We start from the raw sequence: 19,818 nt of genomic DNA, 5'->3' as shown, positions 1-19,818 counted from the left end.
GTTGCTGCTGATAGCTTCTCATGATGTTTCTTCCTCACTCTCTTTGTTTACACACCTCTCAGCTTTTAATTATGAGTCATTATTAATCTCTGGCTCTCTTCCACAGCACGTCTTTTGTCCTTCCCTCACCCACAGCTGTTCACAGCAGCTGGCTGCCCCTCCCTGAGCCTGGTTGTGCTGGAGGCTTCTTCCTGTTGAAAGAGAGCTTTTCCTTCCAATTGTTGCCATGTGCTTGTTAATGGGGGGTAGTTTTTATTGTTGGGGTGTTCTCTGCATTCATCTCTATTTTGTGCAGAGTCTTTGTGGGCTTTAGGTGACTGTTGTGATTATGTGGGGTGTAAATAAAACAAAACTGAATGTAAAGTAAATAACTAAAAATTAGGAAAGAACGAGTTGAAAAGTTTTACATTTAAAGAAAAAGTTATTTCTCATTGTTTTCATCAATAAGTCTTTTATTAATGATAATAATTACTCCATGATAATAACATGTTTTTTACTTGCTAAAGATCAGAAATACGTTCTTGAACAGTTCAGCTCTCACTTCTTCTGCATTATTTTTATATGGAAATCTGTAAAAAGTAAACAAAAAAAAAAAGGTTAAACTTAAACCGCAGGTCAGAAAAAAGCTTCAAACCTCATATTAAATCCTACTAAATATTCTTGGTAAATATAATAGGACATGACTATAGCTGTATCTTTGGTTGTATACAATAAGCATGTAAATACAGACTGTACGGACGACTGAACTTACTTCAAGGACAGCCTCTCTTTCAGGGTCCACGCTCAGGACGGCGCTCGCGCTCTCGCTGTCAGGTTGAAGGAAGTTAAGTCTGATCCTGAGAGGTGTTGATGTGTCATTCACATAGTTCTGTAAGAAACAAAGTCGTTGTCATCATCATTTCAAAAAGCCTAAAAATATGGTAACAAACTCAAGCACTGTTATTTGATAAGTCTTAGAGCCAGTAGCGGTTTTTTATACGGGCGACACGGGCGGTTGCCCGGGACGGCATCGTGGTGGGGGGGTGGCATCACGGGCATTGGCAACAACCCCCCCCCCCCCCCCCCCAAAAAAAAAAAAAAAACTCATGGCAGCACATATTGGGAATGTCATAAGCACCGATCGATTTTCTATCGCCCATTTGCTGGAAGTAAGGGCGCCCTCTGTTTGCGAACTGGTGCGCCTGCTGCTTGCGGCACAGGGGGTAGAGGGCGGGGCGGCGGGGGATTCTCTGGCTGGCTGGAGCAGCATCTAATAACCAACTCGCAAAATCAAACATAATAGAAACAAACCAACAAAAACGAAAACCAGACATTATGATACAGACTTATAATTTGCACTGATGCCATCCATCCATCTTCATCCGCTTTATCCGGGGGCGGGTCGAGGGGGCAGCAGCCTAAGCAGAGAAGCCCAGAGCTCTCTCTCCCCCGCTACCTCCTCCAGCTTATCCAGGGGAACACCAAGACGTTCCCAGGCCAGCCGAGAGATATAATCTCACCAGCGTGTCCTGGGTCTGTCCCGGGGCCTCCTCCCGGTGGGACATGCCCGGAACACCTGTCACCACCTCAGCTGGCTCCTTTCGATGTGGAGCAGCAGCGGCTCTACTCTGAGCCCCTCCCAGATGGCCGAACTTCTCACCCTATCTCTAAGGGAGAGGCCAGCCACCCTTCGGAGGAAGCTCATTTCTGCCGCTTGTATCCGAGATCTCGTCCTTTCGGTCACTACCCACAGCTCGTGGCCATAGGTGAGGGTAGAGACGTAGATCGACTGGTAAACTGAGAGCTTCGCTTTTACACTCAGCTCTCTCTTCACCACGACGGACCGGTGCAGCGTCCGCATTACTGTAGCCGCAGCACCAATCCGCCTGTCGATCTCCGGCTCCCTTCTCCCATCACTCGCGAACAAGATCCCGAGGTACTTGAACTCCTCCACTTGGGGCAGGAACTCATCCCCGACCAGGTGTTGTGCCAAAGTAGGTATCCCCGACAGAATTTGTTTCCCCTGTGCTGGGAGCACGCAAGAAGTACTGATGTTTTCATTTTGTGAAAAAGTGAAAAATTAGTATCATTACATTACCATTCAGTTTGAGGGTTACAACATTATATAATTATATATTTATTGCTCAAGGGTATCAGATGGGATTATTTTAACAAACCATTAACGTTTTGGCTGATAATTATTTTTATATTTTTATTCTCCTATAACTTTACTATATAAAGAGCTAAATCCTCCAAAGTTTCAGGAGTAATGCATCATAATAAGAAGTGTTTGTGAACGAAAAATCAGCAATGTGGGATACTGTTTGTCCGTGATTTACACAGGGGGGACAAATTGTGGCAGGATCAGCCTGATATTATTTGTATCCCACTATAACTTCGTTGTATAAAGAGCTAACATCTCAAAAATGTCAGGAGTAGTTAGTCATTATAAGAAGTGTATGTAAACTAAAAATCAACAATGCGGGATACTGTTTGTCCGTGATTTGGACAGTCCAGCGTGTGCTCCTGACGCAGGGGAAACAAATTCTGTCGGGGATACCTAATTTGGCACGACACCTGGCAATGCGAACCAAGCTCTTGCAACGGTTGTATAGGGATCGAATGGCCCGTAGCAATGGGCCAGACACCCCATACTCCCGCAGCACCTCCGACAGGACACCCCGAGGGACACGGTCGAATGCCTTCTCCAAGTCCACAAAACACATGTAGACTGGTTGGGCAAACTCCCATGCACCCTCAAGTATCCTTGAGAGGATAAAGATTTGCACCGATGTTTTTTCGAAATTCTATACGCAAAAAGTGAGCACGAGAGCCCTCGGTGAGTCTGCTTGCTGCTGAAGTCAAAGTAAACTTTATTGTCATCTCTGCTATATACAGTACAGTATATAGAGAGACAAGACGATGTTACAGCAGTGGAAGTAAACAAACAATATATATAAGAAGAGTAAGAAAATAAATATACACTTTAGGACCAGGGGTAAAGGGGACGATAACAATTTACACAACTGGGCTGTGCGAAATTCAGTACGGTTCCGACAACAGTTTTATGTTAATGTACCATCCGTAATATGTTGTGTGTATGTGTGTTTTAATGCTTAAAAACTAAGCAATACTGATGAAAATGAGTTTTTCACTTCTGTTTGCATCATTCAGGTAGATTCATTGGGATTTTTTTTTAATTTAATTTTTTTAATGTAGCTACAAATTGCCTCATCTTATCCACCTAACATTTCACACACACTGCTGCTAAATGAGCAGATTTACCCATTTTAATACCCATAAACTTAAATTAAATTAAATTTAAAAGTACCTAAACAACATTATCCTGCTGTTGTCTGTGGTGTTTTGGTCTCTGGATACAGGATCAGGGTCTGCCTGCCCCTAGCTTATAGTTACGGTTGGATCAGGTGACCCTGAATCCTCCCTTAGTTATGCTGCAATAGGACTATGCTGCTGGGATTTTGTTCTGCAAGCACCTCTTCATTCTTCAGCACTCTGCATTTAATCATTAGTAATTATTGATCTCTGTCTGTTTTCCACAGCTTGTCTGTTGTCCTGTCTCCCTCCCCTCACCCCCAACCAGTAACGGGAGATGTATGGCTGTCCCTCCACTGGTTGTGCCTGAGGTTTGTTCCTGTTGAAAGGGAAGTGTTGCTTTCCACTGCTGCAGAGTGCCAACTCATAGGAAGCTGCATGATTGCTGGTGTTTTCTGTAGGATCTTTATTGAGGTGATTGTGATTTGGTACAATATAAATAAACCTGATTATTGATATTAAGGGCCATATATAGCGCCTTTCCTTATGTCTTTATCATTCTGTCACAGTGGTAGATGCTCACATTAAGCATGTCCAAAGCTTGCAGTCAAATGATTTCCTGTGGCAAACCCTAAAGGGCGTGGCCAAAAGAAAAGGACTTGTAGACAAATCTCCCCCCACCTTTTCTCAATGGTTTAAACCCCAAGCTTGCGAGGGGCAGTCAGTCAGGTAAATGTAAAATGTAAAATAATCATGTAAAATGTCTTTTATATGGTACCAAGCCCTTTGAGGCTCGGCTAAATTCAGAATCTTATGTGACAAGTCCATAGTGCGTGCTATGGCTTGAAACACTACAACAGCTTACAAAACTGGCGCTTTAAGGAAAAGCGGTGATTGAACGATGTGTTAAAGTCATCAGAGAGTGAATAAATAAACAGATGATGTTCAACATTCTTACTGCTCTGTTGATGGAGTAGCTGACGCAGGTGTTTTCATCTCTCAGCTCCAGGGTCTGACTGAACCTGCTTTGACCTGCTTGACTCGTCACATTAAGTGTGTATGTGATGTTCAATGCTGAGCTCACTGGCACTGAAAAAAGTCACATTAAATAAATACACATTAATGTGTGTTTTTAAAAAACAGTTTTAATGTTCCACATTTGTCCGCTCATCATAACGAACCTACCTGCTTTGCTCTTTGTTGCTTCGACCTTTTCAAAGCATGCCGTTATTTTAACCAAAACCACATTTTTATCTGGACTCAGGGTGTCAAGGTTCTCAGGGTGAAAAGACAGACGAGCCAAGACGTTGAAGACCGGCTTGGATCTGAAAGGAAGCAAATGAACTTAAATAGATTGTTGCTTCTTCTGTCGCTTAGCTTCTTTTATAGGTGCAGTGTTCATATAATATTCACCTGAATACAACAGCTGCACCATGTGATTCAACCACAACACCCGGGAGTCCATCCTCCCCGAGGTCCCCAAAGATGGCCCTTCCAAAGAATTTCAGCCCACGGTCTATATTTTTTCCCATGATTCTCTGGAATAACGAGATATTAGAGCCGAGTCTAAATACCTCTTTCAGATGACATCACATGTCTGTGTCTACGATAGTGCTCTCATAAGTGTAAGTCTGATAATATTATCATGCTGCAGATAATTAAACTTAAATGCAAATGCACAGAGGGTTTTGAGAGTGTACGAACACAACTCCATAAGCACAGACAAAAAAGAGAAAAGGCTCTGCACGTCGTTCAGTCGTTATTCTACAATATTTTGACTTGAATACATTTAGGCTGGCAGGTTGTGGTGTCTGACAGAGAAACAGAGATTCTACATGTTCTAAATCCACCATTTGAACTAGTGTTGGACACAAAGTTCTTTGGGCAGGTTGTCATATTTTTGAAGTTATATTACAGCATTACTAAAACAATCAAGAGGCGAGCATGGAGGGGCAACAGTGTTGAGCAGATCCATCGTTTGTGCCTCAGTTCTCTGATGGTTTATAAGACTTGAAGGTTATAGAAATAATTTTCCTCCTGAATCTTTGATAATAAAGTAAGTAATAAAGGTCTTTTAAAGGCTTTTTTTAAAAAAAAACATTGGCTGCTTTTTAATTCATTTTCGGTCCAGTTCTTGTACCTGATCATTTTCAGGGGAATGTTTTTTTCATTTTTAAAACCACTTAACACTGACCTGTGAATCATTAAAGCATAAACAAAGCTCAAAGACTGAAATTATCTAAATTGTTCTTCTAATTGAATTTCTTTTGATACGTGTCGTTTGATTTTTTTGAGTTGGACAGAAAAAAGATAATTTCTTTTGAACCAACACAGTGGAGGCTCTGTTATGGTTTGGGGCTGTCGTTAAATGGCCAGTCGGGTTCACGATTTGTCACAATTTACAGAATTATGAACACGGAAGAGTACAGTCAGATTTTGATCCACCTGGAAAGCGCCTGATTGCAGATGGCTAAAAAATTTTTTTAGCATCACAATGAACTCAAACACGCTGCCAACACAGTAAAAGTATACCTTTATAGAAAAGCACACAGTGGAACACTAACAGTCATCGACTGGTTTCCCCAAAGCCTGGACCTCAACATTACTGAGCAGTGTGGGATCATGTTTACAGAGAACAACAGGCAGCCAACATCCAAAGAGAAGCTTTGAATGTCCTTTAAGGAACTAATCCTGAAGACTACCAATTACAAGAAAGAAATTACCTGCCTAAGAGAGTTCGGGCTGTGTAAAAGAATAGAGGCAGTCCAAAGCTTGTTATAATTGTACAAACTCTATTTTTGCCTCTTATATCGTATTTCCATTTATTTTGCACATGTTTGCAAGAAATCACTACACCTACTTAGCATTTTAAAAGCAGAATATAAAGACATGACATGTGGCTCAAGACCTTTGCACAGTAGTGTTGTCTGTGTCACCTGGCTGAAAGTGCTGACTATCCCTCTCTGCCTGTTGCCATGGTAGATATACACAGCCCCGCTCTTATCATCCTCAAGCGGCGTTCCGACAGCTACGTCTCGGAGTCCATCTCCATTCAGGTCTGGAAGACTGGATATGGTGGTGCCAAATCTACCCATGGATGGTCCCGTCACATTCTGGTTACTTTCCAGTACAGTCTAATAGGAAATGAGGATGTTAATAATGGACTATGAAAACACATGCATTTATTTTATCAGCTTTAAAGCTCACGCAGTGTCACACCGGATCTTAGTTTTTATTATAGCTCACCTCATCGCTCACAGAGTAGATGTAGACCCGGCCTTCTTTCTTCACCTGAGGCAGATGAAACTGTGGAGCTCCTACCAGCAGGAAGTCAGTGCTCCCATCTGAATCAACATCTAATGAGCACAGCTCAGCACCAAAGTAGGAACCAATCTAAAAATGTTTTGAGTGTAAAGGATGATTTACAAAGTCAAAACCAAACCCAAAGACACAGCTTCAAAGTTATTAAGAGCTGTCCTCTTAATATGACACAAAATCCAAACTTTTACAAAAGTTTTGGCACAAATATTTCCATGCTTTAGCTCAAATCTGAATAATTTTAAAAATCATGATATTTCTTAACATAGTTACCAACCTGTTCTCCACGAATTTTCTGCACTTCTGTCCAGTAAATGCAGTGGTGTCTGAAAACGATCTGTCCTGTTTGCTCAAACTCTGGTAAACCCACGAAATACAAAGGAACACCGTTTTTCTTTCCAATGGAAATGGAATTTCCTGCAACAGCCAAATAATAATCTGCTAAATGTTCACTCTGGATCTCATATGTGCTACACTATGGTATCTCAAGTCATAGAAAAGTAATCTTATTAAAGTAGCAGGTATCATATAGACAGTGTTGGGAAGGTTACTTTTAAAATGTATTCCATTACAGAATACATGCCCCAAAATGTATTCTGTAACGTATTCCGTTACGTTACTCAATGAGAGTAACGTATTCTGAATACTTTGGATTACTTAATATATTATCATGCTGTTTACAACTACATGAATGTACTATTGCTGTGATTTATTACTGTTACTGAAGGTTCGCGGCTCCGAACCGTAGTAAAGGGACCTCTGGCTAATACATCGGTTCGGTGTCGGGCTCGTAGACAAAAACTAGCTTTACTTTGTTGTCTGGGTCAACTTTGCTAGCGAGAGACAGAGAGAGGCGTTGAAAGGCTGCTCCAACAGAACTTATTGTTTTTGGAGGAAAATACGAACACAGCGTACAGTCGAGTCTTAATAGCTTACTTACAACTGGGCTCGTCAGGCTCTCTTCTTGGCTGCAGTGGTTATTATTATATTTACATGCTTCCAGCTCCCGTTTTTGCTTTTCCTGTTTCTCCCTCCCTCGCTCACAGACACATAACGTGTATGGCAGTCCATTCTCCCTGCAGCACGGACTACACTGCCTATGATGCTACATTCTTTAGAGCTACACCGGTAGCATTCTGCCTATTAGCTTAGCACAACAACAACAAAAAGGCCTCTCTCACCCAGGAAACACGCAGAGAGAGAGCGGCACCCTGTAACCATGACAACCGTAACGCTGCCGCCTGGAACAACAGAACGTAGCTGTCAAACAAAACCCAAACAGTCCTGACCCGCCACAATATGAAACAAACCGCTGTGTAATCCATTTATTTCAACAAAGTAACTGTATTCTAAATACCACCTTTTTAAACGGTAACTGTAACGGAATACAGTTACTCATATTTTGTATTTTAAATACGTAACGGCGGTACATGTATTCCGTTACTCCCCAACACTGCATATAGATAGTAGGTAATAATAAAAAAAGAAAGAAATGGGTTTACCCAGGTAACCCTGCATTCGTTCTTGAGGTCTATGGAGAAAACTACGCCAGCTGTTCGATCCCACAGAACCCACGATCAGGCTATCCTGCTCACAGAAACATCTGATTACAGTTCAGGCTGAACAGAGACAGAGAGGAACTGAGATACCAGTAACAGTGATGAGGTAATGTCGCAAATCCACAGTCATGAATTAAAATAAGAACGCTTACAAAAAAGCAAAGCTCAGCTAAAAAAGAAGATTTTGACATTAAGTAATAGGAACTGTAGGAAAATGATGTTTTTCCACTATCACTTAAAGCACACCACTAAGGCTAGGCTTGGTTATAATCTGAAGCAGAAAAATTGCATTTATAGTCTCATTCATGGGTTTAATGATCCACTGTAATTATTATTTTAATTAATAATCGACATTCTGTAGTTGTATTGACGGACAGTTTAAAATGTATTATTAGAGTTTCTTCAAACTGTTTCTATATTTTGAGTTTGATATACATTTTGGATTTTTTGGGGAAAGTAAAGCTTTTATGGTTTTTCTGTATTTCAATAACTACAGAGGAGATGCAACTCATGTTGCTGATGCTGTGGAAAATGTAATTAACAACAGAATTTTGCAGTTATTTGCATTACATTACACATTGTTTTATTCACAAGAGAATATAGGAAACATATCAAATTTTTGAACAGAATCGGGTGTGAAGTTGGTCCTGTCTTCTAAGGAGCTGTCTTCTTGTAGACGACTACAAGAAGACAGCTCCTTAGAAGACAGGACCAACTTCACAGCCGATCAGATCTGCACACTGTTAGACCTCTGCCTTACCACCACATATTTCAAATACAATGAAGGCTTCTACAGACAAAAACATGGCTGTGCCATGGGCTCCCCCGTGTCACCTATTGTAGCCAACCTTTACATGGAGGAAGTGGAAAGGAAGGCTCTTGGCTCTTTCAAAGGGAGAGTACCCAGCCACTGGTACAGATATGTAGACGACACCTGGGTCAAAATCAAGACACAAGAAGTGGAATCCTTCACTGCGCACATTAACGCCGTGGATAAAAACATCAAGTTCACCAGGGAAGACACAAAGGATAACTGTTTGCCTTTCCTGGGCTGCGCCGTGCACATTGAAGAGAATGGCAACCTCAACATCAAAGTTTACCGGAAGCCCACACACACGGACCAGTACCTCCTCTTTGACTCCCATCACCCTCTGGAACACAAACTTGGAGTAATTAGGACCCTACACCACCGGGCAGAACATGTTCCCTCTAAGCCTGAAGGGAAAAAGAAGGAACACACACATGTAAAGGAAGCACTCAAAACATGTGGTTATCCTGATTGGGCGTTCTTAAAGTCAGCAAAGAGGCACAGAAAAGAAGATCAGACACCAGCGAGGGAGGATAAGAAGGACAGACGCAACAACATTGTCATCCCCTATGTAGCTGGTGTATCAGAAAAACTCAGGAGAGTTTTCTTTTACTTCAGACCCAGCAACACACTCAGACAAAAACTGGTTCACCCGAAAGACAAAACGCCAAAACACAGACTTAACAATGTGGTGTTTGCTGTACAGTGCAGCGAGGAATGCCCAGACCTCTACATTGGAGAGACCAAACAGCCACTTCACAAGCGCATGGCACAATACAGAAGAGCCACCTCCACAGGACAAGACTCAGCAGTTCATCTGCATCTAAAGGTCAAAGGTCACTCTTTCGAGGATGCCAATGTTCACATTTTGGACAGAGAGGACAGATGGTTTGAAAGAGGAGTGAAAGAAGCATCTATGTCCACTGTGAGCGACCATCTTTGAACAGAGGCGGTGGTTTACGACACCAACTCTCTGCCATCTATAATCCAGTTTTGAGATCCCTCCCCAGACGCCTTAACGCCCACTCACATCCTGGGCCATCTGACCTCAGGAATTCGCATGATAAGGTGGGGCCAGGTTTCACAATGAGCTCACCCGAAACTCTGGCTGATTGGGACCCACACCCAGTTTCACACCTTGGCTCATGTGATTAGAGGATCATCAGGGGGTCCTTTTGTCCCTCTTTGGGGGGAAACTCCCATTAGGGTTTAAATCTGGGACTCCCCACCATTTGACCTTAGAACTGAAGAAGCTTCTCGGATGAGAGGTGAAACGTCTTCAAGTAACTTAAAGAAGTCCAGACGCTTTTCTTTGCAAGCTCCTTTGACTATGATGACCTGGATGAATGAGAACCTTCACAGACATATGTATGAGAGAGCTTTAACCTGCGTTTGTGGATGGAATGGTGAACTGTGTTCACAGACAGTGATTTCTGGAAGTGTTCCTGAGCCCATGCTCATCTGATTTCCATGAAAAAATTATTCCTCTTCTTAATGCATTGCTGCCTGGGGCCCCAAAAATAACAGACATCCAATATTAATTTTTGGCCTCGTCCCTTGTGTACAGATTTCTCTTGATTCACCGAATCTATTGGTGATATGCTGTACTGTAGCTGGTGAGATATTCAAAATCCAATATTAGTGGATTGTCGGGTACAGGTTCAAATTAAAGTTCTTGATTTTTAAAACAACTTGTTTTACAAACAGAAAGACTGAAGAGTACATTTTACAATTCTAGCACATTTTCAGTGTTTCTCTTTGTGTCAAACAGTCGGTCAGTGTGGATTTTATTTTCCAAACAATAAGAATTTAAAATTTTAGAAAGTAAAAGTAAAGTTTAGCAGTAGTCGGTGCTTTATTATCTGCGCTTTAGCTGCACCTGTGTATGTCAGGTTAGCCGTGACTGAGAAATTTCAATCTCGTCACAAGTAAATAATTTACACTTTGAATGTGTGCAGTTTTAACCTTTTGAAATCACCTTTTTGAAAACAGCACTGAATCCACTGAATTCTGCCCGAGGAGCTGTGCAGCCTAAATAAATAAAGAGATACATGTGACCACCACTGGTCCACACAGATAACAGTGATTTTTGTAAATGTATTTATCAAAACAGGGAACAAAGTTTAACATCACCTTCTACAGTAAATATCTTTTTCGGTAAATTCTCCAGCACTCCTGTGAGTCCATCGTAGTTCTGAATTTTGAAGGCATTTCTATGTTTTGGCTCTGAAGCAAAGGCCCTGAATTTATCCAGGTTAGCATCTTTGACCTGAAATCAGAATACTGCTTGAAAACATGAAATTCAAAGTCTGACATCAGCATGGGAAGTAAAAACTGGACTAAGAACTGAAATCTGCTGAGCTGTTTGTGCTGAGACTGACACCATGATGCATTTCTACGTTAGTATGACTGTGTATCATCTAAATAACAGTGAATAAAACAGTCTAATACTATAAGAGTGTTTATGTGACACAAAATGATCACATTTATTTGTCTAATGGATAAATCTGATTTTTCTGTTGGGACTGGTGTCACACATCACATCCTACCCCAACGACAAGACGAATGATATTTTTATCATCGTATCTTCTAATGATCCCTTTTCTGTCTGTATCAGAGGGCTCTCCATCTGTGATTAGAATCAGAACTTTGGTAACATCAGGAGAGGCGCCTGCAGCTGGGTTTTCAAAGATTTCATCTCTGAAACAAATGCGAAAGCAAAGCAACACTCAGAATAAACAACATTTAAAAATATGAATAAATGAACAAATACAGTGCTCATTATCTCACAGCTGTATTGATCCTGCTGCTTTTGACACAACTTACAACACAAACTCGAGGGCTCTGTGTGTGCAGGTGAGACCTTTTAAATGTTTATCTTTTGTAAGATTATCGCGAGCACGTCCCGCTGCATGGTCGTTGAAGTCAAACACTTTGTGGACTGTTGTGGAGAACTGAACTGCTGCAAACTGGAAAAAACCCCAATATGTTAGGTATATGACTGTGGCAGGGCGTGGCTTGTGGTGCCGTGCAGGGAAGGCAGACGCACCTGCATGGCACCACAAGCCACGCCCCGCCACAATAACATCAGGTATAGTTAACATTATTTGGAATATGCTTTGAGTAATTTAACGAATAGTGTAATGACCTTTACTGACAACATCATAAGGTCAGTTATGTCCCAAATGAAGTCTTTAGTTTTGTTGAATTCTCTTTCAGTCATACTCGCTGATCCATCAAATAAAAAAACGACTTCCACAGACTTATTTGTTCGTTCTGGGGGAAAATTTTGAACAATTTTAAACAGAATGTAACCAGGAACATATAAAACTTTAAAAAACATTTTTACCTTCAACAACAGAAGAAGAGGTTTGTTGAAGATTTGGGATCTGGTGACAGACAATATTCAGGTAGGAGTTGTCGGAACAGTTGCTGACTGCAGTTGTGCTGCAAACCTAAAACAAATTATAACTGAACTTAAATGTCCAACAATGGAAATATTTAGCAGTTACAGTACAGCAAAATGCAGAGCATAGCTTAAATCTATGGGAAATCCATCTGTGCTGCATAATCATAACAGAAGATACAACTTAAAATGTTGACTTTACAATATTACATAGATTCAAATCAATTGTATTTTATTTATAAAGTGCCAAATTACAACAACAGTTGCCTCAATGTGCTTTATACTGTAAGGTAAAGATCTTACAATAAAAGAGAGAAAACCCCAACAATCAGATGACCCCCGTGAGCAAGCGCTTTGACAACAGTGGGAAGGAAAAACTCCCTTTAGATGAATGAGCATAATTAAAGTGGTTACTCTGCATCCTGTGGAGAACATGATTTCAAGGCAAATCATTCAGCGCTTATTCAGAATTGTTCAATTTCATCAGCTTTTCTAAACCCTGATGTCACACTGCTAGAATAAATATTTACACCAATGAGATGATCACATGTTTCAATTACACAAAAAGTCTCAGGCAGCATGACAGCATACACTCCAGGCCCCTACAACCACAAATGGTGCTCACTAGTTCAGAAAATTGATAGAAGGATGTATAGAAATAAAAAGTAAAGCTATTTTTTTATTTTATCGCTTTAAAAAAAGTACTGAACTGTCACTCGAAAGAGCAGGTTCCCACCAACCAGTGAAAATTTGATTTTACTTCACAGAAATAAAATCAGTGCTGCTGGATTATAGATCAATAACTTATCTGGACATCAAATGTGAGGAGATTATGTGATTTTCTTTATTATTTTAAAGTCGTTACTTTATAATATTAAGAGCCTTGAGGTGACTGTTGTTGTGATTAGCTGCCATATAAATAAAACTGAATTGACCTGAGCTGAGTTGAAGTTAGATATTCACCTTTTTGAAAACAGCACTGAATCCACTGAATTCTGCCCGAGGAGCTGTGCAGCCTAAATATGAAGAGATACATGTGACCACCACTGGTCCACACCAGGAAGATAACAGTGATTTTTGTAAATGTATTTATCAAAACAGGGAACAAAGTTTAACATCACCTTCTACAGTAAATATCTTTTTCGGTAAATTCTCCAGCACTCCTGTGAGTCCATCGTAGTTCTGAATTTTGAAGGCATTTCTATGTTTTGGCTCTGAAGCAAAGGCCCTGAATTTATCCAGGTTAGCATCTCTGACCTGAAATCAGAATACTGCTTGAAAACATGAAATTCAAAGTCTGACATCAGCATGGGAAGTAAAAACTGGACTAAGAACTGAAATCTGCTGAGCTGTTTGTGCTGAGACTGACACCATGATGCATTTCTACTTTAGTATGACTGTGTATCATCTAAATAACAGTGAATAAAACAGTCTAATACTATAAGAGTGTTTATGTGACACAAAATGATCACATTTATTTGTCTAATGGATAAATCTGATTTTTCTGTTGGGACTGGTGTCACACATCACATCCTACCCCAACGACAAGACGAATGATATTTTTATCATCGTATCTTCTAATGATCCCTTTTCTGTCTGTATCAGAGGGATCTCCATCTGTGATTAGAATCAGAACTTTGGTAACATCAGGAGAGGCGCCTGCAGCTGGGTTTTCAAAGATTTCATCTCTGAAACAAATGCGAAAGCAAAGCAACACTCAGAATAAACAACATTTAAAAATATGAATAAATGAACAAATACAGTGCTCATTATCTCACAGCTGTATTGATCCTGCTGCTTTTGACACAACTTACAACACAAACTCGAGGGCTCTGTGTGTGCAGGTGAGACCTTTTAAATGTTTTTCTTTTGCAAGTTTATCGAGAGCACACCCAGCTGCATAGTCGTTGAAGTCAAACACTTTGTGGACTGTTGTGGAGAACTGAACTGCTGCAAACTGGAAAAAAACCCCACTATGTTAGGTATATTCAATTCAATTCAATTCAATTTTATTTATATAGCGCCAAATCACAACAAATGTCGCCTCAAGGCAAACCCCAAACACATGACCCATTACAATATTTAAGTCGGCGGGGCTTGATTGCGGATGCCATGCAGGTGCGTCTGCCTTCCCTGCACGGCACCGCAAGCCACGCCCCGCCACAATAACATCAGGTATAGTTGACATTATTTGGAATATGCTTTGAGTAATTTAACGAATAGTGTAATGACCTTTACTGACAACATCATAAGGTCAGTTATGTCCCAAATGAAGTCTTTATTTTTCTTGAATTCTCCTTCAGTCATACTCGCTGATCCATCAAATAAAAAAACGACTTCCGCAGACTTGTTTGTTCGTTCTGGGGGATAAAAGCATGAAAATATTTAACCTGGAAGATGGAAACAGACATAATTATACCTCAAACAGTCCTACTAGATTTTCTGGTCTGATGAAACAAAGATTCATCTATAAGCATGAACATTATTTAATTAACAAATGCAATAATTATGATCTCACAGTTGTACTCAGCCACTGTTTCTAATGTAACTGAACTTACAGAATCAATCAGAGTGCTCTGTGTGTGTTGGTGAGTCACTTCCAGCTTCATAGTTGTCGAGTTCAAACATTTTGTTGACCACTACGGTCTGCTGGACACAGACAGTGCCTTTACCGCTAGAACCCGCCGCCCCCAATATTTTTTTTACCTTGGGTGGACGGTCCACGGTCGAGTTTCATCTTGTAACACGCTTTGTTCAGAGACGAGTTCCCACTGTGTGGATGCACTGCACTTGGGCTGCAAACCTACATCAGGTTTTAAACGAGACAAAGAAATATGATCTGAGATCATTATTTTGTTTTGAATATTGTCAGAGGAAATGTTTTTTGAGTGTTTCTTACAGTGATTTGAGAGCGCATGGCGTCCTCAGATATCGACAGTCCAAATTGCCTGATGGGTACTTGCATGTGTGCGGGCCAAATTTCTGTGACAATAACATCAGATTAGTACCTTATATTAAAAACACAAATACACTACATCATTCTGCAATAGAAAAAAACCCGTCTCTTAAGTGGACCAGACCAGGTGAACTGTAGTCTTTGCCGTGATCTAGATGATGTTTCTTGCAGTTTGCAGTTTCACATGGTCTTCATAGACATTGTGATGTCTAAATTGTGCCAATAATTAATAGCACTACTGATATGACAGTAAAACAGTAAAAGTATGAGAATTTATTCTGCTATGACTAATAAAAATATCAAGATTAGCTCCTAGAATATTTAAAAGTAGAATGGGAGGCAGAGCCTTCAGTTTTCAGGCCCCTCTTCTGTGGAACCAGCTTCCAGTTTGGATTTGGAGGCACTAGCTCTACTTTTAAGATTAGGCTTAAAACTTTCCCTTTAAAAAAAAAGCATATAGTTAGGGCTGGATCAGGTGACCCTGAATCCTCTTTTAGTTACACTGCCATAGGTCTAGGCTGCTGGGGGGATTCCCTCGATGCACTGAGTGTTTCTTTTTCACTCACTGATGTGTGTTTATACACCTATTTGCATTAAATCATTAGTTAGGTCAAAGGGGTCATATGACTGTTGGGGTTTCTCTGTTTTCTGTGTAGTATTGTAGAGTCTTTACCTTACAATATAAAGTGCAGTGAGACAACTGTTATTGTGATTTGGTGCAATATGAAAGAAAAACAAAAAACAAAGCTGAATTTAAAATAAAATCTTGAATGTGACTCTGGAAACTGCAGCAGCTGCAGAGTAGGTGCTCATTCGGTTTGAGTGAGCTAACTCTTACAAATCCAGTTTAGTAACGGTTTCAAAACAGCTTTGTTTCATATACAACCTCCATACTGTGGCAGTAATTTTTAATGTCCTGATTAAACATGTCATTTGCATTTCAAAAACCGCATTAATGTACCTGGAACAATGATGCAGCTGTGGGTCAGGTTCAGATCAGATGTGCATGTCTCTTCATGTCCTAGCTGCTCTGGTGCAGTGACAAGTGTCCTGTGGACACAACAACACTCGTGATAATCACTAAAAAGAGTGTTTTTCTGACCTGTGCTCTCAGAATTTCTACAGTGGCTTGCAAAAGTATTCGGCCCCCTTGAACTTTTCCACATTTTGTCACATTACAGCCACAAACATGAATCAATGTTATTGGAATTCCACGTGAAAGACCGACACAAAGTGGTGTACACGTGAGAAGTGGAACGAAAATCAGACATTATTCCAAACATTTTTTACAAATAAATAACTGCAAAGTGGGGTGTGTGTAATTATTCAGCCCTCTGAGTCAATACTTTGTAGAACCACCTTTTGCTGCAATTACAGCTGCCAGTCTTTTAGGGTCTGTCTCTACCAGCTTTGCACATCTGCAGACTGAAATCCTTGCCCATTCTTCTTTGCAAAACAGCTCCAGCTCAGTCAGATTAGATGGACAGTGTTTGTGAACAGCAGTTTTCAGATCTTGCCACAGATTCTCGATTGGATTTAGATCTGAACTTTGACTGGGCCATTCTAACACATGGATATGTTTTGTTTTAAACCATTCCAGTGTTGCTCTGGCTTTATGTTTAGGGTCGAGGTCCTGCTGGAAGGTGAACCTCTACCCCAGTCTCAAGTCTTTTGCAGACTCCAAGAGGTTTTCTTCCAAGATTGCCCAGTATTTGGCTCCATCCAGCTTCCCATCAACTCTGACCCGCTTCCTGTCCCTGCTGAAGAGAAGCACCCCCAGAGCATGATGCTGCCACCACCATATTTGACAGTGGGGATGGTGTGTTCAGAGTGATGTGCAGTGTTAGCCAAAAAGCTCCATTTTGGTCTCATCTGACCAGAGCACCTTCTTCCACATGTTTGCTGTGTCCCCCACATGGCTTGTGGCAAACTGCAAACAGGACTTCTTATGGTTTTCTGTTAACAATGGCTTTCTTCTTGCCACTCTTCCATAAAGGCCAACTTTGTGCAGTGCACGACTAATAGTTGTCCTATGGACAGATTCCCCCACCTGAGCTGTAGATCTCTGCAGCTCGTCCAGAGTCACCATGGGCCTCTTGGCTGCATTTCTGATCAGAGCTCTCCTTGTTCGGCCTGTGAGTTTAGGTGGGCGGCCTTGTCTTGGTAGGTTTACAGTTGTGCCATACTCCTTCCATTTCTGAATGATTGCTTGAACAGTGCTCCGTGGGATGTTCAAGGCTTGGGAAATCTTTTTGTAGCCTAACCCTGCTTTAAATTTCTCAATAACTTTGTCCCTGACCTGTCTGGTGTGTTCTTTGGACTTCATTCTCTTAGACAACCTCTGAGGCCGTCACAGAGCAGCTGTATTTGCACTGACATTAGATTACACACAGGTGCACTCTATTTAGTCATTAGCACTCATCAGGCAATGTCTATGGGCAACTGACTGCACTCAGACCAAAGGGGGCTGCACACCCCACATTTCAGTTAGTTATTTGTAAAAAATGTTTGGAATCATGTCTGATTTTCGTTCCACTTCTCACGTGTACACCACTTTGTGTTGGTCTTTCACGTGGAATTCCAATAAAACTGATTCATGTTTGTGGCTGTAATGTGACAAAATGTGGAAAAGTTCAAAAGGGTCGAATACTTTTGCAAGCCCCTGTATGTCACTTTAACCTTTTAGTTGAATTTGAATTCAATTACTTGGGCAGTAGCAACAATACGGGCACAGTCTCTGAAAACGCCCCTGGACCACATTGACAACAACCACGAATACTCTCGGGGTCAATGAAAGTAAATATGCTGTGTGGGCGTTATTTATTTTTCCCTCGATCAGGACAAAGGTAATCTTTACTTTTACCCATGTTTGTTTAAGACAGCAACTAGAGTTACATGACCTTTCGTTTTATCAAGCGGTTTTCTTTGCACTTTTGGGACATCAAACGTGCTCTGATCATCAAATCCCAGCTAAATTTTTCCCCTACTTTCTTTCCAGTCCATTTCCTGTCCCCATCCTCTATGACAGGGGTGTCAAACTCAAATACACAGTGGGCCAAATTTCAAAACTGGAACAAAGTCGTGGGCTAACATTAATATTTATTGAAAAAAAAAATCTTCCTCCAGATATAAGAATGAATCTTTTCTTATGGACTCAAACACGTTTTGCTGAAAAACTGAATATGGAACAAGCAAAGCTTAATACTAAACAATATATATATTAGCTGTTTAATACCAGTAGGCCAGCTCTAATAGTAATTTGGTATGGCTTTGTGGGCCAAATGTAATTAGGCTGCGGGCCAAATTTGGCCCGCGGGCCAGAGTTTGACACCTATGCTCTATGAGAAACGTTAAATAAAAAGTTCTATTGTGCCTTAGTGAGATCTGATCACACAGAAATAAGACAACAACATAAAACATGCACTGATTTGCACAGAAAAGCTGTACACCACATTAATGATGCAAATATGATTTAATATTTTGATACTTTGCATCTTTAGATTAGCTTTGATACTCACCCATTGTTCTTGTCAGACAGTAACTGAAGCACCTTGTTTTGGAAGAAATCTTTTTGTTCTGTAGTAAAGATGCGGGTGGCTGTCGTATCAATGTTGAAAGCCAGACATACAGAGGTGGCTGCAGTATGTCATAAAAAAAATATCATGATTTCATCTTGTGTAAAAACGTTTGGTTGGCAATGGTAACACACTGAATTTGAGATCATTGGTTTTAGAAAGTTACAGAAACGGTTCGACTGAGGCCGTAAATCAAAATCGAGACGATGTGGCGAGAGGGGGGGGGTCCTGATACACAATACACATCTGATTAAGTGTGTTGGCTTCTTACGAACTTTTGTCTACATACAAAGAAGCTCATGACAAAAACATACTACAAATACTGTGTTCTAATTTGAGCATCCAGAGGATCGGAGGATAAAGTGTGACCCGTTTTCCACAACATGATATAAGATGGTTAAAAGAACAAAGGCCATAGTATTCCTAACATTTCTCTCTGTTGTTGATTTTAGCATGTATGACCCACACAAAAGCTTTGTTTGTGCACAGGTCTGAACTTTAAACTGACACAGTTACAGTCGGCCGTTTTCTCTTTTACATTAAATCAGGCCAGATGCACACTGACTGGATCTTTCTACTTTAAAAACAGACACGAGATTCCTCTCAATCTTTTTATCCAACTCTTAAAAAGAAAATCAGTAAAGACATTTCTCCAAATGCTGAATTACGCCTTCAAACAGTCAAATTGAAAAGACAACTCTTTCCCCACACTCAGCTTCTTTTTTTGATATGATTTTGTAGAAATGTATTTGTTTAGATCTTACCAACAGCCACTGCGCAGATGAGCCAGACTAACTTCATCTTTTCTACTGGTCTTTTCCACAGAATGGTAGAAAATGATAAAGGCTAAGGAGGAGTCAGAAAATGAGGAGGGCCCACGCAGTTTGAATTAATTTTTGAGAGGAGTCCTTCTACACATCACGTGCATGACTTCAGTTTTG

General features: G+C 40.7%; 1 protein-coding gene across 1 annotated transcript; it reads right to left on the bottom strand.

Moving 5' to 3' along the window:
• Window positions 1–557: 557 nt before the first annotated feature.
• LOC102794072 (integrin alpha-L-like) lies at window positions 558–19,692 on the bottom strand. Its single transcript, XM_087842661.1, has 25 exons — window positions 19,642–19,692; window positions 18,821–18,938; window positions 16,264–16,352; window positions 15,246–15,328; window positions 15,053–15,149; window positions 14,579–14,706; window positions 14,161–14,303; window positions 13,884–14,034; window positions 13,468–13,603; window positions 13,310–13,362; window positions 12,290–12,395; window positions 12,089–12,216; window positions 11,767–11,909; window positions 11,490–11,640; window positions 11,074–11,209; window positions 10,919–10,971; window positions 8,076–8,160; window positions 6,851–6,990; window positions 6,502–6,648; window positions 6,192–6,389; window positions 4,669–4,793; window positions 4,441–4,580; window positions 4,214–4,344; window positions 752–868; window positions 558–569 (listed from the first exon to the last, which is right to left on the bottom strand). Exons 1-25 carry the CDS (start codon window positions 19,676–19,678, stop codon window positions 558–560), a joined length of 2,847 nt encoding a protein of 948 aa, XP_087698787.1. The 5' UTR covers window positions 19,679–19,692.
• Between the last annotated feature and the right edge of the window lie 126 nt (window positions 19,693–19,818).

This window comes from Neolamprologus brichardi, chromosome 6 (genome assembly GCF_056152115.1).
Source record: "Neolamprologus brichardi isolate AB-2024 chromosome 6, ASM5615211v1, whole genome shotgun sequence".
NCBI classification, from domain to species: domain Eukaryota; kingdom Metazoa; phylum Chordata; class Actinopteri; order Cichliformes; family Cichlidae; genus Neolamprologus; species Neolamprologus brichardi.
This window is presented reverse-complemented; position numbering and strand designations above follow the sequence as displayed.